The sequence below is a fragment of the Calypte anna genome, chromosome 1 (genome assembly GCF_003957555.1).
Source record: "Calypte anna isolate BGI_N300 chromosome 1, bCalAnn1_v1.p, whole genome shotgun sequence".
Lineage (NCBI taxonomy): Eukaryota > Metazoa > Chordata > Aves > Apodiformes > Trochilidae > Calypte > Calypte anna.
Genome location: NC_044244.1, coordinates 117,100,036 through 117,126,323, shown reverse-complemented (window position 1 = coordinate 117,126,323; position 26,288 = coordinate 117,100,036). Strand labels below are relative to the sequence as shown.

At 36.0% G+C, this 26,288-nt stretch overlaps 1 protein-coding gene across 3 annotated transcripts in view; it reads left to right on the top strand.

The window, feature by feature from the left end:
• The window catches only part of GK (glycerol kinase), a 40,927-nt gene extending 15,121 nt beyond the window's left edge, over positions 1-25,806 (top strand). Inside the window, exons 8-21 of one of the 3 annotated variants that reach the window (XM_030462009.1) lie at positions 434-500; positions 1,585-1,602; positions 2,627-2,662; positions 3,163-3,230; positions 4,757-4,799; positions 5,481-5,561; positions 7,400-7,478; positions 8,984-9,080; positions 10,531-10,615; positions 13,881-14,001; positions 16,095-16,238; positions 17,163-17,243; positions 20,234-20,320; positions 23,330-25,806. In XM_030462009.1, the coding sequence (XP_030317869.1) occupies positions 434-500; positions 1,585-1,602; positions 2,627-2,662; positions 3,163-3,230; positions 4,757-4,799; positions 5,481-5,561; positions 7,400-7,478; positions 8,984-9,080; positions 10,531-10,615; positions 13,881-14,001; positions 16,095-16,238; positions 17,163-17,243; positions 20,234-20,320; positions 23,330-23,343 (1,021 nt within the window). In that variant the 3' untranslated portion in view covers positions 23,344-25,806. The remainder of the gene's footprint in view (positions 1-433; positions 501-1,584; positions 1,603-2,626; positions 2,663-3,162; positions 3,231-4,756; positions 4,800-5,480; positions 5,562-7,399; positions 7,479-8,983; positions 9,081-10,530; positions 10,616-13,880; positions 14,002-16,094; positions 16,239-17,162; positions 17,244-20,233; positions 20,321-23,329) is intronic. The other 2 variants (XM_030462019.1, XM_030462027.1) reach the window with 2 other exon arrangements.
• Positions 25,807-26,288: the final 482 nt, after the last annotated feature.

Here is a 26,288-nt window from a genome sequence, read left to right as displayed (position 1 = left end):
AAGTAGCAGCACCTTTATGTTATTTTCTGTAGGTGGAAGACTGTATCATGGAAGCATTGACATATAATAGTTCATAGTAAGGTATTATCTGCAGACTCCTTACAAATATGATTATGGACTAAAGAAACTATTTTAAGTCATTTTTTCCTTGATGCATTTTTTCACCTAAAGAAAAAAATCAAGGTGCTGTTACTTTTAATTAATCACCTATTAATAACCTATTCATATTCAGATAAATGCTGGTTTACTCCACAACTTATTGTCATATACTGTAACAAGTGGAAAATCACATAGCAATGGGTCAAAATCTAAAAACCAAAGTTCAATTTATGTGTTTTTTCCTTACAACCCAAACTTATTTAAGGAAAAAAAAGCAAAATGCTTTCTGATTTAGCACTGACCATATCTATAAATTATTCTGTATTTTGTTCAGATTCTTCAATATTCCGATGGATATGCTTCCAAAAGTACGAAGCTCCTCTGAGATTTATGGCCTGATGGTATGTTTTGGTGTGTTAATTTTGTAAAAATATAATTGTGTCAATGTAGATTTGATATATTGAGAGCAATGGCTTTTTCTAGACCAATTCAATTTGAATAAAGGCTTGGATGTCATTATCTGCTGTTGTGTAATATTACATGAAGTTAAATATCTGTTGTTTTCTTTCTAAGTGTCAAATAGAGAAAACAAGATGGGAGGGGTTTTTGATAAGCTTAAAAATTGTTTGGGTTTTTTTTTTTACAATTATTTATTTGTTTAAGAGCTATCAAAATGGCATGTGTAATCAGTAGATTAAAAGTATGAGATTATAATTAGTAGAGCAAAATTTTTTTACTACTTATACAATTGAAAAGAAGAGATGGAAGTCACTATGGAAAACTTAATGATCTAAGACTATATAAGATATGTAACGTCTTATTTCCACATAACTTAAGGCAAGGTTAGTCAGTTTTTGTGACACCTTAGATTGCCTTCTTTTTGAAAAATCAACTTCTCTTGCCATCCATATGTTCATAGTATTCAGTAAAAGAAGAAAAATATTTTGGAATATTGTGATATTGTGATGTCTTTTTAATCACACTAATTCCAGTGCAGCAATGAATACTACTTAGGAGTAAATTGTTAATTCTTATTCTGGTACTGAGGTTTCAGGTTAAATTCGATGCAGTACCTTCTGAATCTGATGTGGCAATTATTCTTAAAATCTTCAAAAATCACATGAACTGAACGCTGAGATTTTACATTCTTTTTCCTGGTAGTTTGTCCCACTGTTTACTACAAACATATATTTTGTAATTAAGACAAAGTAAGAGATTAGTATTTAAAATAGAACTCTTCACTTGCCTGAAATATAAGTATTTTTGCTAATCTGTGAATGGATGTACCACTAGAAGTTATTGCTGACTTTTGTTAATGGGAAGGTCAGATGAGAGTGAGTTGTATTAGCTGAATAAGGGAGGTAAGTGGAAAAAGATCTACCTGTCAACTGAAATAGAGTAACTGGTCGCTTTAAATGTGAACTTTTGTTTCTCTTCCCCTTCTGCCTCCATTTTTTTTCTTTTTCTTCCTCTTGCTGGCTGTAGAAAATCTGTTCTAGCCTGGTGAGTAGAGGCTTCTCTTAGGCTGTCCACCTACATCATATCCATTGTGCTCAGATGCTGTGCATTTCCACTGGTGTAAGGATTAGTAAACGCACACTTTCCAGACCATTAAATTTGATGGGTATTTCCAAATTTGAGCTATTACAAATTAGAGATCATACCAAAGTTTTTTCTAAAATGTAATCTTGATGTGTGCAATTGCCTTAATTTTCATGCTGTGGAATAGATTTTTTACAGTAAAGCAAAAAAACTAGCTACTGGCTACTGAATGTTTGCTGTCTCATTTTATAAATGAGAAAAGTCATCCATTCTGTCTATTAATACTAATATTATAGTGAAATATCAGATTCATGCAGGGATTTTTTAGTGCATTTATAAACTCAATTACCTTAAATCCAGTTAATGAAAAGAGAGAATTAAAGAAAAAATTATTCAGTTTGGAAATGCACCAAATGCATGGCTTCACTGAAAATGCATTTTCACAACTGCACAAAGAAACATTTTAAAGAAAGGAGTAAAAATTGTCAGGATATAAATTGCTTATGATACCTACTACAATAATGCAAACGAAGAACAATGTCATAGTGTTTGGAAGAAATTCTAGATGAGACTTAAAATCTTAAAATGAGGCATCTGCTGTTCTGTGTCTCCTTAGTGTTTCATCACCATCACATTTTTTTTCTAGTCACTTTACCCTTTTTGCACTTCTGCATTTTACACTTTGAAACTTACTGCATAAGTTACAGAGCCCAGTTTTCTGTAGACTATGATTCCAACAAAATTTACCTTAAGAACTGTTCAGGTAACATCAGGTATACGTGTAAATTTCGTGCTTTCTACTTTTTAGTGTTTTAGGCATGAGCAGCATTAGACTGAAATACAGTGTATACCTGAACTTAACCATGTTGCTTATGTGACCCTTTGTCTTCTTTTGAGCATTACAAGTTTAGCTTCTTTTTCATTGCCTTAAACTGTTGTCTTGGAAAACTAATTTGGAATTTTTCTTTCTCTTTTTGTGAATCAGAAATCTGGAGCTTTGACAGGTGTACCAATTTCTGGGGTAAGTCCTACTCCAATTCACATTCTGGCATAAGAAATGGGTACTGAATGAACAGTCTTCTGAAAAAAGCTTTAAGATGGGTGAATACTTCTACAATTAAGATGATGAGTTTTTACTTCATGTTATACATGAAGTAAACTTTTGTATTTTAATTATTAATTAACTGGTTTCCTCATTTGTAAGTTATGATCTGACTGTGGAAGTCGAGCTTCCAGCTTTTAATGCATGTGCATAGTGCTGTGGGAAATTTGGGATCAATAAGTCAATAAGTAACATTATAATTTTTATTTCTTTAAATTGTTAACCATAAGTAGCACAACATATTTCATTTGTAGTTCTTACGAAGCGAAGAGTGGTTAAAGACACAGGTTGTCTCTATTTGATTTTTCCTTGCTTTCAATTACCTGTGCTCCTAAGACATTAAATACATCTATACATATTCCTTTTTCATGCATGTGATTTGTGTGAACATTAGCTAAAAAAAAAATCTCTGTTTTCAGTGTTTGGGTGACCAGTCTGCTGCTCTTGTTGGGCAAATGTGTTTTCAAGATGGACAGGCAAAAAATACGTAAGTTATTATGGAAGTTGTATGATACATAGTACATCACTCTTCTGTTTTAAATTTAGTATTGTGTTCTCTTTCAAGCTAACTGCCAAATGCTTTTGTAGGTACTCCATAACTACAGCTTTACCTTTTGACTGTGTTTACCTACAAAATAAAAGTGTCCTTACATTTATATAAAATAGTGAAGATCTTAAAGTTAAATTGTTTGTGAGGTCTGTTTTGGAACAGAGTCGTTGTGAGGAAATATATCAATGTGAAGGAAGATTTTTAATCTCAAAATTCTCCAAAACACAGATTAAAAAAGTTGCAGTATCATTTAAGTTGTGACCTGAAACTAAACAAATACAGACTATGGGAGTTAGATTGCTTAGATGTGAATGACAAAAAACTCACTGCATAGATAGATGGGAAAGGTTCATTTCAGTTGCAGTGCTTAGTTTTGTTTCTGTGTCTAGCTCAGTATGAAGAGCTTTCTATTTATCAGACTCTTAGTGTGTGTCTCGTTTAAAAGAGCTGATAAGTTAAATCAGGCAAATGGTGTAATCAAACATTAATTTGAGGAAAAGCTCTCTGCTTAAATGACTTACTGTTCCATTTACAACCTTGTGCTTAACTGAGCATGTAGTTACATACACAGTACTGGACTTCCACAGATTTAATTACACATTAATCTATATTTGTTGCTAATTAACCTTCACTTTATTTATACACAAATGTAATGGCTAGTGGCCTTACATTTAGTAAAGTAAACATATTTCTAAGTAATACTGTCACAAAGTATTGTTATAAAAAATACTTTTATAACACAAGAAACCTTTTGAAAAAAATTCAGCTACACCAAAAGGTACAAATGAGATTATTTTAACTTTTTTGTGTTATCTTTTTTTAACCCTTTTCTTCTTCATATATAAACAAAGACTTTCTCAGTACTATTTAAAGCTATTAATTTTCAGTGTGTTAAAAAGGTAGGGAGCTCATAGTTTCTTAGAATAAGTATCTTGTACTGCTTTAATTAGAGGAGTCTCCTTTCATATGTGTTGTATGTACACGTATATGTGATGTGGTCTTCAAATGAGAAACATGCCATTTTTAGAAATATTTGAACTGAATATGTTTAAAGAAGACCTTCTTTGTCAAAAAGTTTCTTAAATTTTCCCCTTTAAAGACTTCAATTTAATGTTGCAAAATATTTATTTTGTGAAGTGGCTTTCATAATCTGCTTAAATTGAAGTAGGTAAACACTACCACCGAAGAGGAATTCACACTTAGTTTTTAGCCATATCTGTTCCTTAATCAAGTATATACAAGAAGTAGCCAGAAACATAGGTGCAGGACTAGATTTTTCAGCTGAAGGCTTCATTTTCATCACATATTTGAGGATGATTTTATCATCAGTTAATGATAACCTAACCTTCAAGGGGCAGAAGATGGTGTCTTGATTCTCCACAGAGGGTCATGGATTCATGAACTGTAGTAACAAGTTATTCTTTAAACATCCTGGTTTTAACTTTCCTTCACTTTTGTACTAGGTATGGAACAGGATGTTTCTTGCTGTGCAATACAGGTCAGAAGGTCAGTTGCATTTTTTAACTATTTGGTGTTTTATTTGTTTTTTTTTTTACAATCTTTACTTAAACTGTTGAGTACAAGTGTATTTTAGCCTTTCTTAAACTTACTAGCTACAGACAAGGAAAAGCACATACTGAAATCTGGAAGAAAAGAATGTAATAATTTGTTCAAGGTGTTTCTGTAAAATGACATTCTTAGCTCCTTAAGTTTCAAAAACAAGTTTTTCATAGCAAGGTTCTTTCTTTTTCTTTGTAAACGTTTCTTAACCTCACCGAGAAGTTCTGAGTGTTGGTTTACTTAGCCACATGCTTTCCTCCTTGTGTTGGGTGTTTTATTTCTTCCCTTCCTTTTCTCCCATTGTTTCTTAGTAGTTGTAGTTGAATAAATACTGTGAAGTTTTGGCTTTCTTCTCATTCATATCTCTTGCAGACCCCCAGTTCTTTGCTGTAAGGAGTCTGGAAAGAATTGAGGTAGCTTGCAGAAATGAGAATTCACACCAGCACTCTGAGAGTTCTATCTTAAGTGTTTCTTTAGAGTAACTGATAATTTACTTTGTTCAGACCTTCCAGATTTTTTTTTTCCACTGAAGGTTTTGTATCTTGTTTGCTGCTATTCAAATACATTTTTAAAATACTGTCTGCTTCTGATTGTACTTTCCCTTTTCTTTCCCTTTTCCATATTCAGTGTGTGTTTTCTGAGCATGGTCTTTTAACCACAATAGCTTACAAACTGGGCAGAGACAAACCTGTTTTTTATGCTCTAGAGGTAAGTACAGTAATTTCTTACTTTCTAAAATGATAACACTTTTTTTTTTACTTCTGTTTTATAATATCATTATATTATCTTTCGAGAAACCCTTCATTCGCACAGAAATCAGAATAGCTTTATGTTACAGCTTTCATGCCTCAAAGCTTTGTGTGGTTTTGTTTATCCTGATCTCCAATCTATATCAAGTAATCTAATACAAATACTTCTACAATTCATAATTTATATTTTCAGGGCTTGATCACTTAGACTTTTTTTTGTTGCTACACAATCTTTCAAATCTTTCAGAAATATTTAAAAAAAAAAGGAAAAATATACTAAATTAGTTTTTTTTAAAAAGAGGGAAAGTATTAGTGTTTCAGTTATCCTTTCAACAGAAGGCATGACTAAATGTCTGCAATTTATTTCGTTCTAATAAAATTACTTCTAATTTAAAAAAAAATCTAAAACAAATGTCTGGGACAAGAATCCTCTAACAGGTGAGCTTTTTTAGCTATTAACCAACAAAGATTTATGCTCTGTTTTCACTCAAACAAGCACAAGTGCATACATCCGAAATTCAGTTCTTCAGTTCTCCACACAACTCTGAGAATAATTATTCTTCCGTCTCTATTGCTTAATGTCCTTGATTGAATAGTTTTTCTCAAAACATGCATACTGAGTTCTCTTCTGCCACTGAGCTTTTGTTGAGAGCCTATGCTTTCTGTGTGAAACAAGGACAGCAGAAAGTATTTTGTTCTCTGGGAGAATAGTTGTTGGCTTACAGGACTGTCACAGGCTATGTTAATTTTCTTTTCCTTCCCTAAGGGAAGTTGATTTGCATTTGCCATATTCTGGCAAACTTTGGGGTTTTCATTTTGTGCAAGTGTGTGAGAGGTTTTTTTTATCTTTAACCCATGTTCTTAAAGCAAGAACTTGAGCTGTCTTGAGAATTATTTGTATTTTTGCATGCTGATTAACATGCATGTGTACTTTTTCCTCATCTCCAAGTCTTTGATGATATTATCTGAAGAAAGTTTCAACCAAAGATGTTAAGTGTTCTTTCTCTTGTATCCATGCTATAAACACCTACAGTCTGCAGTTTGAGACAGCTTCCAGAGAAGCAGTAAATGCAGATTCAGCCTTTTCTTTTAATCAAACCTGTATCTAATAACTAGTAGCTAGTTAGTTAATAAACACCCCTACTCCTCCTAGCAGTGGCTTTTCATGAGAATATAATGCTGCTCCCATTTTACTTAAAGCTTAGTCTAATAGACTTGAGCCTTTCTTCTAGATAGTCTTTGGGCTTTAGAGTGAGGTAGGAGCCGTGACAGTCACCTATGATATTATAGAGCCATTCAAATGGGCCATTTGCTGAAGCAACAGAGGAATTTTGCTGGCAGATGCAAGTACCTACATTTTCTGTCTTGTCTGTGCATTTCTATTATGACTCTAGGCATAACCAGTCTTGATTTCTGATATCAAATCATAAAAATCTTTATCAAAAAAAGAAGGCTGAGTCTATTGGACGTCATGACTATAAGTTCAGGAGAAGACCGAAATGAGAAAGACAAGACTGTTTAGGATATTTATCATGGTAACTCTTCTCCATGGAAAACAAAATCTAATATGCACCTTTTCTACATGAAGCCTGCATAACAGGCTGCCATTCTTACACATCAGTCTTCTGCTGCCATAAATCTGTGGTTTGGTTGTGAGCATTTCTGGGAGCTCTTTAAGCTGTGACTGTAAGTCTGCGATTGGAGGCCACAGCTACCCTGCCTCTCCTGTCCTGTAGAAAGTAGCATGAAGCTACCAGATGTTGCCTCCTAATGTTGCAGTGGTTTTGTTTCCTTCAGGGATCTGTTGCAATAGCTGGTGCTGTTGTTCGTTGGCTGAAGGACAATCTAGGTATTGTTAAGTCCTCACAAGAAGTTGGTGAGTATTCACACTCTGGAGCTGTTCAGTGTTTTTAAGTTTTCCAAGGTCTTGTGGTCTGTAATATTAAATGAAAGTTCAAAATATTCAAGTAAAGACAAACTGAAAGATGCCTATACTTTACTATGTTTATTTTGCACCCGTGAAATCACTGCTTATGGATGCACGTATTTCACATAGCATATCAATACTTGAAAACCTTTGTCAGCTTTGCTCTGTTGCAGTCTGTACTTTTTAGGAGTTTCCCAAGTAAGCAGATATTATAGGTACTGTTCTCAGAGTGTATTTCCTGATTTCATATAATATTGAATTTTCCAGAGACAAGAGTATCTCTATTATGAAACCCAGAGCATATTCGATCCTAAATTTACATATTCATTCCTGTCATAAACATGAGAACCTGAGACCCTTGATATGCAATTATTTATGTAGAAGGCTTCATATCTTTTGGGTTAGGAACCTCATTTGCAAAACTGCCTCTTAAACGAGTTGTGGAGGATGGTAATCTGTTTTGACTAAGAATATAATCTTTAGCATTCAGGTAGCTGATGTTTTCTTCTTGAGCTGAACTGAAACATGATGGTGTGTGACACAGAAACTAGGAATATATTAAACTTTGAAGAAGGAGAACATGTCAGGAGAATGCAATTACAGCAGTTTTAAAGTGATACTGATGAGATTTAAGCTGAGAAATCAATTCATTACATATATTTAGTAACTGGAGTCTGTATGAAAGTATCATTTTAAAAGACTTTTTGAAAAGGGTCTCCTACATCTTTTCTCCATTGCTGTGCTTCTCTGATTAATGCAAACAGAAGAAATATACAAAATCAGAAATAAAATACTTTCTTGTCATAGGAAGGAGCTCCACATTAGCGTTACTTCCTTTGCAATCCTAGATGTCTTAATATAATTTTTTAAATTACAGATATTTTGATATTAAGGAGTTCGGATTTCCAAAGTTATTACTCAGATATTAAGCAACTTCAGATATTCTTGTAGCCGGCCTTGTGATTATGTACGTAAGCTAAGAATTTAGAACTGTAAATCCATTTGAAATTAATGAAATTTTAGTTCTTAACTCCCTTTGGTCTTGATCCAATTTCATTTGCTTGACTTGACTTAAATGGAAGTAAAGTGTGACCTTGTAGACTGCTTTGAAGATTGCATTCTTTACCCACAGGATACCCTTTGAAAACCTTACAGGATCTAGGTCAGAATATTGAGTATGTAGGTTTGATTTTCAGCTTTGATTTTTCATTTTACATTTCCCACAAGCCCCTGGGCCCCATCTAACACTCATATTGTTGCAAATGGATGACCAGTTAATAAGGATCAGAGTCTGAGAGTTCTATTTTTAATGGTGTTTGCCTTTATTATTTTTGCAGCTACATAACATATTTTGAATGTTTTTCATAAGTAAATAATAACACCTGAAGTGTTATGTTTAAGTGTCAGTACAGTTGTGAAAATCTAATTGAAGACTGTTTGTGTGTATGCATTAGAAAAAATGGCTGCAGAAGTGGGGACTTCTTATGGCTGCTACTTTGTGCCAGCATTTTCAGGACTGTATGCACCATACTGGGAACCCAGTGCAAGGGGGTAAGCATCTGATTAAACGTATACAAATGCTATGACTAGTCTTCCCAGGTATGTAAAATTTATTTTTGTTCCTTTATGTGTCTGGGTACATAATTTTCTGTGGTATCTTCAAGCAACTTGTTTCTCTTTTGTATTTTAATCTGTTCAAAACAGCAGCTGCTACTGGGACAGAAAAAAAGATTAGCCAGTGTAGTCCTCTCTCCACTCCAAAAAAGGGTGCTTGGAAAATATTTGATCTGGGTTGTACATTTTAGAGAAGTGTAAGACAAACTATCATTTGTGCCACTAGCAGAGTAAGCTTTTTTCTCCACACATTTCAGATTCTGAAAGGATTTTTATCTCATTAAAGAGAAAAGGAGGTCTGCATATATGTGAGGTCTCAGGCAGCAAAAAAGTTAAGTAGCTGGTACAAATTAGAATTACTAGTTCAAACAACAACTTTGTTTTGTTTTGTTTTGTTTTGTTTTGTTTTGTTTTGTTTTTTTGCTGTTCTGAGCTTACATACTCTTGCTTGTATCAAAAAAAAATGCCATGGAAATCACAGAAGCATAATCAATTTAAATATAATAAAATGTTCCTAAAGTGAAGAAATCTTAGAAATTATCTGGTTCCCAAGGTTTTGAGTAGTTGCTTCTTTAGAATTTAGATGCTTCTTACAGGAAAAAAAATAAATCTTTGAGTTAGAGTTTTTGAGATCACAGTGCTTGACTTCTTGAGCTTTGTAAAAAAGCTGTTCTTTGGAATAGCACCAACTAAATACATCCTTTAATATCTTTGAACTTGAGTTCATGCAGCACGAAATACACGGCACTATTTTTGTGTAATACTCTACTATCCCCTGAATGTTGAACTAGAATAAAAAGATTGTTATTTGCTCTGTAGTTCAGAGTACAGTGATGGAATTCAGCTTACTCATGGGTAGATGTAGCACCATTTCCATAATCAAATATCTCTTTGAAGGTGCAGAAGGAATTAATGATTAGAATAGATCTGAAAACAATTCTAAGTATTTAGAACATAGCACAGACCCAACTAGATTTTTCCTTAAGAACTGAATGCACTAGAGAATTTAATATTTTAGTCATAGATGATACTATTCTTTAAAATAAAATAACCCTTGATCATACATTTCCTTTTTCAAAAGACTGGAATTTCTGTCTGTGTGTGTGTGTTCCTGTGTGGGCTGGGTGAGTATGCACCCATATGCATGCAGATTGGCAATAAAATTTTTATTTGTGGCAATTATATTAATTAGATACTGAAAGCAAGTTTGTCAGGAAAACAGGGATGAGAGAGTTTAGATTAAATAGCAAAAAGCTTTTCAATACTAAAAGGCAGTCCTTATACACTGGAACTCATGAGCTTTGAATTAGAAGGCCTAGATTTGAAGTAACATTTTATGTCTGGTAAAAAATTATATCCTAACTCAGTATTTTTTTTCTCTTCACAGTATTATCTGTGGCCTTACTCAGTTTACAAATAAAAACCACATTGCCTTTGCTGCACTAGAAGCTGTCTGCTTTCAAACACGAGAGGTAAATTAAGTCCTAAATCCATTGTAAATTGCTGTAATAACAGGAACTGTAATTCTTCAGGAAGAGAGAGGATTGAAAAGATTTAAAGAAGTTTAATCATGTGCTTTATGTTGTACTTGGATGGCATTCTTCTATTAACATGGTGGTAATTTTGAAAAATTATTGCTGTGAACTTTTGCTAAAATGATCTGGTTGAGTGGTACATTATTTTGGGGTGGCAATCCTGCTTTTTATAAGCAGTTAAAATAAGGTGAATGTATTTTGTGAATATTTAGAGAGGGGGAATACAGTAACATTAAAATTACAAGGCCAGTGACATAACTAGAAAGTTGCATTAGTTCTACATTTCTGCTGTAATGAACATGATTTACGTTGATTTAGGTACACAAGAACAAAAATGAGTTAAAACAAAACAGCAAACACACCAAGAGAAATCTGGATTCACTTCTGGCCCATTGTATCTTGTGTTACATTAGCTGGCATTCTGCAGCACCAAAGCTAAATTCTCATTGAAGAACTGATTCCTCCAATCATGCTGAAGCAGTTCTAAGTATTTGTATCTTTTTATCACCATCTACAATAAATTTACACTCTCTGTGTTCCATACAAATACATAAGAAAAAATACATCCCTAGACCTCAAAGGGATAAGTCAACTCTTAATTTAAGTGCATGTTTTTATGCTGCTGCTGTTTACGCATACTGAGTTTTAGAATAACATCCAGCTAAAACTGTGCAAGAGGAGGAAGGCAGCTTGTTGGTTCTGTGGTGACACAGAGTAAAAAGTGCTCATGTGGTATAAGACAGACAAAATTTTACCCAGGCATTTATGCTAACAGTCTCTGAGTCCTCAGAAAGTTGTGAGAGCACTAGAATTATGGCACTGGAAGTTGGGGAAAAGTTACAGGGAACCCGACTGATGGTCTTCTTTGTTGTCTGCTCCTCTCTTTCCTTGTCCCTCCTCCCATCCACTCACTCTCATGTGATAGCTGAATGAACTTTCCAGCAGAAAATTATCCCTCTTTTTATGCTGTGCTATTTTTCTGCTGGATTAGTGACCTCAGCTGCCTCGCAAAGGAGTGTAGCAAATGTCAGAATGAGAGACAGGGCATGCAGAAGTAGAAGGGAGAGGAGTAAAGCCCTCAGGCTGAGTGATGGTTACTTTAGATGTTTGAACAGATACAATACTTCCTCATACTTTAGTCAATATACTTTTAGCACAGTGACAGGAGTGCTAGATCAGATCTCTGGACATGTTTAAATCAACAGGTCAAGTCCTAGTGATGGAGATAAAATATATGTATATTTTTCAAAGATGCATTGTTAAGTTTGTTGTGTCAGAAACAAAGTTGTTTAAATTCTATTTCAAATAGAAGTGTTTTGTATCCCTCTGGAAGATCGTCAAATTCCATGCACATTGGATTTTTTTTCTTGTTTTATTGTTCCATTCAAACCTTCCAAGTCTGTTCCTTGTTACCCAAAAAGCTCCTTCCTTGTTCAGACAGATGATACTTGTTATGTGTTTTCTTCCATAAGGCATTATGGAAAAATAAACAATTTTCCAGTTCTAAGAGCTGTACAGTTTTGTCATTAGAGGTGTCATGTCAGTAGAGACAGCAGGTGCATGACCATTTGTTTTGTTCCTTCATTCCTTCCTATTTCCTAAGATTCTTTTCAATTTTTATTGTCTACTGATTGTATAATTTGTTCCAATGTGTTTGCAGAGTGGTAAACAAAGGCAGAGCCTCCAACAGTATGCATAGGTAAAGCTAAGCTTAGGAGGCATTGCTGTAGTTATGAATGCTAAAAAAGGGTGGTGAAATCAGCATAGATGAACATAAAATGATTCATGTGAAGTCAGTAAGTGGTGGGGAGCAGTGCAGTCATAGTGCTGATAGCAAACTTTGCTGCTATGCTCTGAATCCTCTTTTCCAGGTTGTTTCTAATGTACAGAGCAGGCCCATGGACAGATCCTGCCATGATGAAAACTGACCTTTCACCTTCTATTTTTTAACTAATATTTATCCTGTGGCAGCTCTTTTAGTTCCTTTAAAGGAAGGGTCAGGGACTTTGCTGTCTTACTTTCTGGAAACAAGTAGAAAACTAGTAGACAACTAATTTTTATATAGGTTTTACTACTTTACAAACCTACAATATTTTTGCTCCTTTTTCAAAAAGAAGTCAACTTTCCTCAGTAGGGATTGTGTAGCTCGCTACTTTGTGAACTACACAAAACAGAGAACATGTTGTAGTTTTGGTCTGGTTTTGGTATCTAAGTCACTTGGTTATTTAAAGCTGAAAAAAGTGCATGTCTTTTTTCTTTATTCAAATAAATTGAAAAATTTCAAAGAGAAAATTATTCTGCACTACATAACTTTGCATAACAATACATAACTCTATCAACAAAAAAATGCATACTAACCTTAAAAAATGTAAATTAGATATTTAATTGGCTACTTTTTCCCTAAACATAGAAAATCCATTATTCCACATGTAGTGGGTGCTTGTAAGATAGTGCTGTGGGGCTAATGGTAGCTAAGGTTTAAGACAAATATTACATTTTTAGGAAACTCTAAAAAGCACACTGGTAAGTATCACTGAATTAAATACTCCACTCTTAGTTATTCATCCCTTGCAAACACATTTAATTTATTTTCAGCTAACCGCTGTACCAAAAAGCAGGAAACAATTTTAGAAAGAATTACACTACATTACAAAAAATACAGTTAATTTTTTCTATCTTGTAATGTAAAATTCAGTTTTAAAAAACTAATTAAAAGTATTTCAGGGGGCTGCTCTCCTAAAGCAGTTCAGTGTTCAGCAGATCCCATGCAAGTGTATTCCAGACTTCCCAGTTCAAGCATTTTTTATTTTCCAGTTCTTAAATGCATCAAATTAGAGAAAGTATCTAGGCAAACTGTAGTCAGGTAAAAGAATCCATTACTCCTTACTATTACTTCTTCCTTCATTAGACTTGATAAATGTAGTTGCTACCAGCTTTTCTTCAAAATTCTTCTCAGACTATATAAGCAACACATAGACTACATAAAGAGCATCGGAGGATTTCTGTAATAAATAGAAAGCATATGCTACTTACTAAACAAAACTGTATTGTCACCACTAATATTTTGCCCCCTTGATATATGTTGGGGAGGGCAGTTATCTGCCTAACGCTTCCAGGAAATACTGACTCACCAGCATTTTATACTCAGGCAGTATCATGGATTTCTCTGAAATTAAAACGTAAAATATTACTTTTATTTAAGATTTTAGATGCCATCAACAAGGACTGTGGCATACCACTACATCAGTTACAAGTAGATGGAGGAATGACCTCTAACAAACTCCTCATGCAACTCCAATCAGACATCCTCTGTATTCCAGTAGGTAAGATGAAATTATAACTGCCATATTCTTTTTAAAGCTGAAAAAAACATTGTTTTGTAATGGCTAATGGATGTAAAGGATGGCTTCCTTTGTTGCTGGTTTTTTGCTACTGCTTGAGAACTTTGGGCTTTTCTTCAGATTCAGTTTTCTGATCCAGCATCCAGTTTTGAGGTTTACTTCCCTAGATAATGACTCATTACATGTGTTGAAGTACCTATAGCATTATGACGGTACTGAACTTTAAAGTTGTATCAATTTCTAAGCATCTAAGAAATTTTAAAACTGTGAAATTAACACTCCTGCAATATATTGGCCCTCAGAATCTTGCTCAGAGATAAATCAAAACTTTATGCCTCCACTACTTGTGTTTTTGTTGTTGCATTTCAGCAAACAAAACATTCCATTCCCTTTGCCTTCACAAACTTTTGATTACATTTACAATGTAAGAGAAGACCTGCAATACACATCACCCATTCCATTTCCTCCCACATCAGCACTGAAGCAGGGAATAGAGGTTACAACAACAGTGAGAATCTTGCAACCAGTTTTCTTGGCATGCATTATATGAAATACATACCCAAACGGTGTGCTTCCTCTCTGAGGCAAATATAAGTTTACAGTACCTTTGTAAAGTAATGCACCCATTTCAGAAATGATCCTAGTACTTCTAGTACAGAAATGATATAGTACTTCTTTCACAGAAGCCCCCTAGAATAATTTAAAGGCTTTCTAGCTTGTGAAGAATGTGTTTAAGTACTGCAAAACTCTTTGAAGACCTCACTTTAAATGACTCACTTGAAACCTGGAGCATTTTAATGTCACTGAGAAGGGTGCATCATTCTGAAGATATATTTTAACAGCTGTAGCAGATCCCAAATTGCTGAGTATTGTAAGCTATACGTTAGCATTCTTAAGGATGAAAATGTTTGAAAATTTTAACTCTTGTCTTATCAATACATGGCTTTTTGTGAGCGTATGTAGTGAAAGGACAAGGACAAATGATTTCAAACTGAAAGAGGGTAGATTGAGGTTAGACATTAGGAAGAAATTTTTCAGAAATTTTTCATTATAAAGGTGATGAGACACTGGAACAGGTTGCCCAGGGAAGTTGTGGATGCCTCCTCCCTGTAAGTTATCAACACCTGGTTTGATGGGATTTTGAGCAACCTTGTCTAGTGGGAGGTGTCCCTGCCCACAGTAGGGGCATTGGAATTAGGTGATCTTTGAGGTCCCTTCCAACCCAAACCATTCTCTGACTCTGTGATGTGGTGTGTCACTGAGTAACATCAGGGCACTCAGCATCTTCATCTGAAGACTGATAACTTGCAGCATAAAAGTAATAATCTTGCCTAAAACACATCTTCTAGAAAATAATTTAGGAAAACATCATGATATTTTTGATGCATAAATGAGAGTCACTTCCAGAGATATAGATTGCCTTTAATACTACGTAATACATGAGGCTTGTACTGTCTGTGCAGATGCATAGTTAGCAGGTGAAAGGATATGATCAATAAAATCAGATCTTTAAGGATCCTCTGGATGAAGCAAAGAAGCAGGCAGTTCTAGAGTTAGTGGAACAGATTTAGGATGGTCTTCCATAGCATCTGTGGAGGGCAAACAAGCTGGTAATTCAGGCATGTAGCCTCTTTGAAGATGCCTTTTCTAAATACAGATGCTTTTAATAACACAATGTCTAGAGTATGGGAACAAGACTGATTAACTTAGTCACTGATGACTGCTTCGAGGAGGGAGAAGACCAAAAACAATGGTATGTTATTAAATGGAGTACTCTAAGGAAAATGATGGTTGAGGTCAGCAGCTCTGCACGTGGTAAAAAACAGGCAGTTGGGTGGATCAGTCTTGAAGGAAGCAGTCAACTGAAGTATTTCAAAGATTTAGATGACTTATAGGTGAAGTTAGCCTCAAAACCATGTGAATGGCAATAAAATGAGGTTTGCAGTTGTTAAAGGAAGCATATAGCAGTTACAGAAACTATATAGCATTATATATATATAAAAATCTTTAGTTTTGATGCTATCAAGGTGACCTGCATTAAAAACCATTGTGGCCTTCTCTCTGATTTACTTCAGTAAAGCCATCAATGCCTGAAACAACAGGTCTGGGAGCTGCTATGGCAGCAGGAGCTGCAGAAGGAGTTGGAATTTGGAGTCTGAATCCTGGAGATTTGACACCAGTGACATGTGAACGATTTCAACCACAGATCAACCCAGAAGGTAAAACCCTTTCATATTATCTAAGAACATAAAAACAGTATTTTATGTCCAACAGATCAGTGGGGTTGTTTTGTTGCCATCTACCATACTGATACAAGAAAAGCTAAATATGAATATCCTCTCAAATACTGAAGATCTCCAGTGTAATGTTTAATATGAAATGCATTTCACTTGCTGTTTTGTCCATGTAATGACTGGGAAGGTTGTATATACTTGCATATATACTTTCAAATTTATTTTTTCTTTTTAGAAGAAGCTTGGCATTGCAGTTAGTAGCTTTTGATTTATAGTCAAAAAAATCAAAGAAATATTGCAAGGTTTTACTGAGAATGATGTCTCAAAAGCTCCTGTGCATTTGTGATTCTTCACAGATGTAGCATAGACAGAGTGACAATTCAGGGGAGACTTCTTTTGGCCTTAAAAAGCCTATGTTAGTTATTAGTTTTTATCTAACTTCTAAATCTGTTCTTAAGTGCTTCTAGAGATGGAAAGAATATATTTGACATAATTGATCCATGTGCAATTTGTCTTTTCAGTTATTTCTTAATTTTGCCACAGAATTTTTTCTCACCATTTTTATTATAATCACTGCTGTAATCCCTACTTCAAGAAAGTATTTCCAACTCTGAAGGGCTTCTACTTGAAACAACAATAGCTTCAGTTGTCCTGCTTACAAATCTTAATGGTCAACATGCAGAAAAAAGGGTTTTTAGGGTTTATTTCCCCATACTTTGCATAAGTGTGGGGGTTTGGGTTGTTTTGACTTTTTTTGATTCAAAACGTTCTATAATACTTATTTTGTGCATACTAACTATACTATCCAAAAGAACTGAAAATTAGCATTGTAGTGTTTTCTTCTTAATACTTCTGGTTGTATTCATACACATTGAAAGGCCTTTCTGTTTGCTGATTTCTCAATTTCAGAGAGTGAATTTCGCTTTGCCAGATGGAAGAAAGCTGTGATGAAATCTATGGGCTGGGAGACATCTGAAGCTCCTGCAAATGGTAAATCAGAAATTAATGCAGGTCAAATATTGTTACCTAGCCCTTAACCTGGGTAGTTAAGTTTGGTGACCTCTCTGTTCATGCCATCTCCACCACTGGTCTATTCTAGTGATTTTAAAATTAGTGTTTACAACCACTGTGGAAACAAAGCAGTAAAATAGATCATAGAATCATAGAATTGGCTGGGTTGGAAGGGACCTCAGAGATCATCAAGTCCAACCCTTGAACCACCGTTGCGGTTGCTAGACTATGGCACTGAGTGCCACATCCAGTCTCTTTTAAAATATCTCCAGGGACGGAGAATCCACTACTTCCCTGGGCAGCCCATTCCAATGTCTGATCACCCTCTCCGTAAAGAAATTCTTCCTAATCTCCAACCTAAACTTCCCCTGGCACAACTTAAGACCATGCCCTCTTGTCTTGTTGAAAGTCATCTGGGAAAAGAGCCCAACTCCCACCTGGCTACACCCTCCTTTCAGGGAGTTGTAGAGAGCGATGAGGTCTCCCCTGAGCCACCTCTTCTCCAGGCTGAACAGCCCCAGCTCCCTCAGCTTCTCCTCATAGGGTCTGTGCTCGAGTCCCTTCACCAGCCTGGTTGCCCTCCTTTGGACCTGCTCCAGGACCTCAATCTCCTTCCTGAACTGAGGGGCCCAGAACTGGACACAGGACTCGAGGTGTGGCCTCACCAGGGCTGAGTACAGGGGCAGAATCTCTTCCCTGGACCTGCTGGCCACGCTGTTCCTGATACAGGCCAGGATGCCATTGGCCTTCTTGGCCACCTGGGCACACTGCTGGCTCATGTTCAGCTTCCTGTCAATCCAGACTCCCAGGTCCCTTTCTGTCTGGCTGCTCTCAGCCACTCTGTTCCCACCCTGGAGCTCCCCATGGGGTTGTTGTGCAAAGTGCAGGACCCGGCACTTGGCCGTGATGAACCTCATCCCATTGGAATCAGCCCAACTCTCCAGTCTGTCCAGGTCCCTCTGCAGAGCCCTCCTGCCTTCCAGTTGATCGACACTTCTCCCCAGCTTAGTGTCATCTGCAAACTTGCTGATGATGGACTCAATCCCCTCATCTAAATCATCAATAAAGATATTAAACAGAACTGGGCCCAACACTGATCTCTGGGGGACACCACTAGTGACCGGCCGCCAACTGGATCAGCACTGTTCAGCACCACTCTCTGGGCCCGGCCCTCCAGCCAGTTCCTAACCCAGCACAGGGTGCTCCTGTCGAAGCTGCAGGCTGCCAGCTCTTTCAGGAGAATGCTGTGGGAGATGGTGTCAAAGGCCTTGCTGAAGTCCAGGTAGACCACATCCACAGCCTTCCCCTCATCCACCAGTCGGGTCACCTGATCATAAAAGGAGATCAGGTTGGTCAGGCATGACCTGCCCTTCCTAACCCCGTGCTGGCTGGGTCTGATCCCTTGCCCATCCTGCAGGTGCTGTGTGATTGCACTGAGGATGATCTGTTCCATGACCCTGCCAGGCATTGAGGTCAGGTTGACAGACCTGTAGTTTCCTGGGTTCTCTTTCCGGCCCTTTTGTGTATTGGTGTGACATTTGCCAACTTCCAGTCACCCGGGATGTCCCCAGTGTGCCAGGATAGTTCTATCTTCCTCTTGTAAAGAGAGCACAAGCAGTACCTTGTAGTACTCTAAAAGCAGAGAACATAAAAGCAAGAGTAACTGCAGATTTTGTAGAATGCCATTGAAAAGAAACAGAAGAATCTTACCTAGGAGACACAGCATAATTCTAACAGGGGATTTCATGAACTTTCTTATACTATAACCTCGGGTTCCAAATGAGAAAAGTTTCCTCTTGTGATTTTTTTTTTCTTCCTACGTCTTGTCTTTATTATTTTCTGTGAAAGAGGGAGGGATTGATAACCACATCAAAATTGGTTTGTCTCCAAGGGCTAAGAGCAAGACGTTATCATAATGTGAAGAATTGTTTACACCTATTGTTCCAAGACAGAGAATGTACAAACACTTTAGAGAGACTGAACAAGAACTTTGTCTTGAAGTAAAGGGCTTTTTCATCTGTCAGGTTTGAATTAAATAAAACCTGCAGTCTTGTATGATCTGTAATTTGAATGTGTATTTCAGCACTATTTCAGCAAAAGTTTTTAGTCCTGAATCATCCTACAACGCATCATTTGTGGACCTTACCTTCATTTCATTTAATTTCATTTTCCCTTTGTTGGAAAAACTCTTAGAATGAAAATTATTATGTAAAGAATCCTCAGAGTGTAAACTCCCTCAAGAATCCACAGTTGCAGTCCTCAGGCTGCATAAGGTCTCTCACTTTCTTCTTGAAAGCTAAAAGTTTCCTTTTGTCATCTTATATATTAGTTTAAGTATCTTATTTAACACCATGGTTATACAAACAATTATCTCAAGGCTGTTAGGAAGGGAAATAGATGACAGAATGAGTAACAAGATTCACTTCAAGCATTGTCCATTATGGTTTAGTAGCCTTGCATCTAAACTCTTTGTTATGTATCCTAAAATCCCAAGTGCTTGATGCATGTCTTACTTAAATAAAATTATTTCCTTTTAAAGGATAAAAAGTTATGCTTTGCAGAAAATAAAACTTGATCTTGTTCTTAAGATCATGTGAAAAGGGATATATTTATAAAAATTTACCCTCAGTGATTATCTGGCTTAACACCGAGGAGGGAAATGTTATTTTTCCATAGTACTTGTTTTGAAATTTTGTCTTATGCCTGCTGAGAGTATTGAAGATTGAAAAATATAAATTGCCTCAACCTAGATAGTCCTAACAGTAAAATCAGGACACGAAATCTTATATTGAGAGCCTGTTTTGAATTACTGTGGGGGTTATGCATGATCTTTTTTAGTTTTCTGCAAATGGCACTACATTTGTTACTTTTTGTTGTTCAAATGATTTTTAACACATATATTGCAATTTATGTATATATTTCTCTTTTGATTTGCTTGACTGGAATCAACCTCCCCTGGATGACATCAGGTGGAACTAGTATCTTCTGTAGTCTGCCTTTGGGTTTTTTTATTATGAGTAGCATGATAATGTTAATCGGAGCAAAGTACATCTCAGGTTAGTTATTACTTGAATTAGATCACTGTAACAGCTTTCTACACTAGTTTTAAGTGTTGGCTTTTTTTGTCTTCCATCTGCTTATTTATAGCAAAAATGACTGATGCTTTTTGTTGTTCATGCACACGAGTGTTTGAGGGTGTGAATTAGACCCATGTTACCCAAGAGAACCAAGTGAATGCCTTCTTGAATTCATCCTCATGTGCCATGAAATTTATATTTGTTAGATGCACATGAAACCTTGAACTGTCTCCCCTTGTCTACCTACTCAGACTGTACACAGTTTATAAAATAAAGTATATAGGTTGAAGCAGCCTAGCAGAATTTTGCATTGCCTGCATTACACTGTGCATTGCAGTTAGAATAAGGTTCCACTCTTTATCCTTTTTTTCTTCTCAAAAGATTCAGATTATTTTGAGGATCTCATTTTAGTAACATGAAGCCTTTTCTTCTGTCACCGAAAGGCTTCATGCACTGTTTTCATTCTCCTGGTCCTCTTGGAACTATTGCATGGTTGCAAATCTTCATCCACTAAACCTGGAGAGTATTCTTTCTGTACTTTGCTCTTGATAGATAAGTGAATTCATTTTCTGTAAATAGAGGAAAACCCAAAAAACCCTATTTGCTAAACTGGGGAAAGGGACTGTGTGCATATGCAATGAAGATGCATCCTCAAACTATTAACATGTTTCATTTTGAAAGAAAGTTCTTAATATAAATTATGGTGTTAGTTATGTATAGCAGAAGTAAGACATTTCATTAAGATATTCTTATGGTAAGAAAAAGAAGCTTATGTACTGGTGTTATTTCTTCCTTATTGTTGTGTTTCCTAATTTCATTCCAAAGAAAGTATTTTACAATTTAGTAAACTTTCTGGAGTGGTTGTTAAGAATTCTATCTTTCTTTGGGTGTTAGAGGTGGTGGTGGGGAGGGTGCTAACTGTACAGAGAGTGGAGGACTCTAGCATGCTCCTGTGATGATATGTTTGTATTTTGTTTCTACTCATTCAGCCTGAATTAACTATTAAATTTTAATTTTCCTTGCATGGAAGAGACTGAGCTTATAGGAGAACTATAATCAATCTAAACTAATGTTAGGCAAAAATCAAACTGAATGAATGGATTGTCGTTGATTTACTAACTCTGGAATGTACCTGTGATTGACAACAATCTTGATTATGAAGGATAACATAAAAAGAAATGTGAATAATTGGGTAAATTTTTAACAAGCTGAACTAAGCAACTTCCAGGTCCGGTTCTTCACCACATGGGGGACACTTAAAATAATTTGAAGATCAATGCCCAGTGGGCAAATAAGCAACTTAAATTCTGGGTTTATTGCATCTTAAAAGCAACTAATCAGTGACCTGCATATAAATAGCTAAACTTGCACTGCTGAAACTCATAAAATCGAATCTTTTTTTTCTCCTTGCCATAATCTTCTCAGTGCCTTTCTGACCCACAAATGAAAACCAAATTCATCTCAACTTACTCCAGCCTTCAGAACCCATTTTTGTTGTATATTGGTATAGTATTTACATTAAGCTTGGGGAGAGGAGATTTGCAAGAAATTTCTGGCTCTTACTTGTTTTTAAAATTATGATATGTAAAATTGAGTAGTGTCAGTGATGGTATGTACAGGTTGGTTTTTCTCAGCTGTGTGTTAGGGTAGAACATGATATATAGAATTTATGTTGCTGAGTGGAGTAAGGCTGCCTCCCATTAGGCATTTACTCTCGTAAATATCCTTTTGTTTTTAAAAGCCTGAACTATCTGAACAGATTTTCCTTCTAACTTCAGTATAGGAACTCCATTAACTACTTTGTTGCATTTTAGTGAAATACAGGAACCCTGAAGCAGCCATCGGTATCGTAGGTTTGGGGATTGAATCTACTGAGGTTTTAATTCATCCTTCGTGAGCTGCAAAAGCAGTAAGTCTTGGCAGGGCAACAGTGCTGTTGTTGAACATGTATGGCCAGGGTATGATTTTACAGCTACTGAAATGCAAAGGAATAATCTGCTGTGGCAGAACAGAGACCTCTAATGTGGCAAAATCCCATTTACAGAACTGCTCAACTAACTGCCTTTTCATGCAGCATCTGATGACAGAATATGAAGAGTGAGACTATATTTCATTATATCGTTTCACAATCTCATCATAATTAGGTCAGGTGTTTGTACCTTCTTTTATGATCTTCATTCTTCTCTCTCCCAGGGGAGTCAGTGCCAGTATTTAGTTTATTTCACTAGTAAAGCAAGTTGTATATAGTGACTTATAGAGACTTCTGGACTCCTTATGCTAAGGTTCTGCTATGTTTTTCACACTGGTTTTGGAAGTTGACATCTGAGAGGTTTCAACATACTCTATAGCTGTACCTTTTTGGGGGATGGTATCTAACTGAAAGTGGTGCTATGTTTTGTAAGATTCAAAATTAAGGAAATGTCTTTGCATGCTTCAATTGGTACCTCCCGAGCGAGGTACAAGTGAGACTTGACTGTATATGGGATCTTGTGTGACATTTAGGGTGTGAAGTTCTTTGTTCTCACAGAATAAAGTGTTTGTGCAGATAGTATTACAATATTCTTCCTGCTTAAATACCCTTTGGGTGGGGTTCAGATTCTGTTTTTCCTTTTTAGCTTCTTGTGTTGTGATAGATGCTGCCAAATTGACTACTGTTTTACAGATAGCAATCACTGTGAATTTCTACACATTAGTTGCAATGATGTTTCACAAAGTTCTGAAAACTGATCTCATATTCAGAAAAAAATAAGCTAAGTGTACTCTTCAATTCTTCTACTTGTTAAAAATTTACCCATCTTTATAGTATGGCCTCTTCTATCCTACTATATACACGTCCCACTCACTTAAGATCTAGTTTTACTGGTGTCACAAAATACCTCTAACTTATAGTTTAATGGAAAACAAAAGGTGGTTGTACTTAGTTTCTCCTATAGCTCAGCTGTATTATATAAATTCCATGTTACTAATACACATTGTTTCTCATTTAAGGTGCTGGTAAATGAGACTGCTCAATGGACTCTGGATGCAGCTGATTTTTTGTTTCGTTTTGGTTTATTGTCTAAAGAGATTCTTCCACCAATGTGATTATACTGCTTGTGTGTCTTAATCCATTCATGAATCTGTTGCCAGTCCCTGAGTCACCTCCCAAAGGTACACTGAAACTTAAGGCTTCAGTCTTTCTCCACTCTTCTGCCTTCCCCATCTGCTCTAACTGCAATTGAGGCCTTTGCGTGGACTATCATCTCACATCATCCGCTGAAATTTTGCTGGCCCTAGCTTTGTTTGAGGAAGTTGTTATAATAAAACCCCACAACTTCTGAGGTAATGTCATGTGTTTAGGTATCCTTTTCAGGGCTTTGGTACTTTATACAATGCATTGCAGGAACTTAATGATGCACTACAGAACTTCATAAACATCTTCAAATTCTCCCAGCTGCTGTGAATTACCTATCATATGTCTGTGGTTGCAAAAAATATTTTATGCTAGCTACTGCTGGTCTGAAATACCTTCAGTGGTACAAACCTTTTAAACACTAACTACCTTTTAAACACTAGATCAAAATGTATTCTCAGTAGCACACATTGCCTCTGGTTAGGCAATGAAAAGGTTGCTCATACGGTTCACAGAGGGCTATTGAAATGATCAATCACAAAGTTAAAAAGTTTGGTTTGGCTTCTGGCATATGTAGTCAGTTTGTCCATTATAAGTATTTAAGACACTAAGTCATGTAGTTGTACCTCTAAAAAGAGATAGGAGTAAATAGATGTTCTGGTTAAGACCATGTATCATGTTGTTTTGTGTTTGGAGAGACAAATTTAATATAGCATGCTATTGCCAGGACAGCTTCTTGGTCCTCTGCAACTGGAAACTCTTTAAACTACCCTGTGCAATGCACTTTTCTTGACCAATCCCACATATATTCTGTCATCCTGCTTAAGGATATTTTAGTGATTGTTAAATTAAACTTTCAAAGTTAGAGATAACTTATTTTTCTTTAAGAGGGTCCATTCCCAAATTTAATACCACTGCTTGAGTTCTTGATCTCACTTAGTATAGCTCAGGGACCAAAATCTCCCTTTCAATTTCCATGTCCATATTTTTAACAGCAAATTGTCACAAAATATGCTGGTACAACCCAAACCCCTAGCTTGGAAGAGTAAGCACTTGGCGCCTGAAATGGGCCACTGGAATTTACAGACAATGTGTGACAACTGAGTTGCTTCCACTTTGAAACTCTTTGTCCTCCATAAGTACAGGAGTGAGACAAATAACCTTATCTTCAGCTTTCCTGTTTGTATGCCAACAGCATGACAAGTGCCAGCCTTACTGGTTACAGCAGAGGAAATATGTTCTTGTGTAGCGTCTTTAGATCAGTATAGAGTGTTAGCAAGGTTACATGTGGGAACAACATGGAAAATTTCAAAGTGTTTAAATGCACTAGGAGTTAAAGGGAGCGGTTTTTTGTGTGCATTTGTTCTTGTGGATTTTTGTCGTCAAAAATTGTCTTTAACAAAGTTTGGTTTTCTTTGTTAAGCTTTGATTAGATGCTTAGTTTTTTAAAAAAATGTTATATATGTGTGTGTCTAAAGCAATGGATTGCACAGAAGTTCAGGTCTGTACAATATATTTAATATCAAATGCATATCAATTGCCTTTTTACTGTCAAGTGCAATGACCTTTGAAAATGTGACTTTTAATTAAGAAGTTAGAGAAGGATCATTTTTCGTCCTGTGGTTATATGTGTAAATTAAACAGACAGGATTTTTGTGCACAGGTGAAAATATAACATCATCACTCAAATCCTGTATCTCCTATAAATACTTAAATGTCAAGTGTGACAACTAAAATTTATGAGTTTTCCAGTTTGTATTGCAGAGGTGAAAAAAGAGTGAAAAATTAACATGAACCTATAGAAAAATCTTTATACTCCTTACCTTTACTCGAAGCTGTTGCTGATTCCACCTTATCCCAAGCAACAGGAGTAGCAGCAGCTTTTGGAGCACATGGGAGGAGCACAGCACCCACCTCAAATACTGGACTTCTGGGTATGATTTCTTGCCAAAAACATGGAAGCACTGAACCTGGGAACGATGAATGCTGAAGTGTTGCCTTTGCCAGTGATGTGTATGACAGGAGGAGAGGGTAGCACATAATCTGTAGGAGAGGGATTTTTTTGCTGCTTTTCTGACTTATCTTTTACTGGGAAACACAGTCCCTCTTTTTCACTGAGTAAAAATCATTATTTTATTTACAATTGCCGTTGCAAATATTTTTTAAGAATTTCACACCACTGTTAACTTTCTACCAACATAGTTGAAATATATTGTTAACTGTGTGTTGTTCAAACTGTTGAAAGTTGGCTTTTTGAGAAGCTGTGATTTATTTTTTCTATAAATTACCAGATTTATAAATTCTTACTTGAGAAATGCATTAAATTGGTATTTAAAATACCATAAATAAATGGCTGTAAGCTGTCGGTTTATTCTTGCACATTATCTTTCAGATGGATTTCCATCAGTACTTTTTACTTGAACCATTAGTATACACTTATGCATATTAAACAAAGGAGCACCCTCTTTTAAGTGTCACAGACACATGCTTTAATTTCTTCCAATGTACAGTACATGAAGTACTGCTTCTGATTTTCAAGGATGTATTCAGTTTCAAGGACTGGAATAGAAATTGCATTTTCTGAAGTCCTACCATGCTCAGGAACCAGCAGGAAAACACAAATAAAGCAACAAAAAGAAGCACATTTGTATTACAGGTTTGATCTAGAAGTCTCAAACATCATTGCTCTGTGGGGCCATTAGGCCATAAGTATTTTGCACTTATACTGTAGTCTGGTATTTGCTACAGCTTAAAAAGACATTAAGAGTTAGGGGAGAAAATGTTCATGGAATAGAAAACAGTGCTGGGGTCATATACCCCAGATTCTGTAGTTCT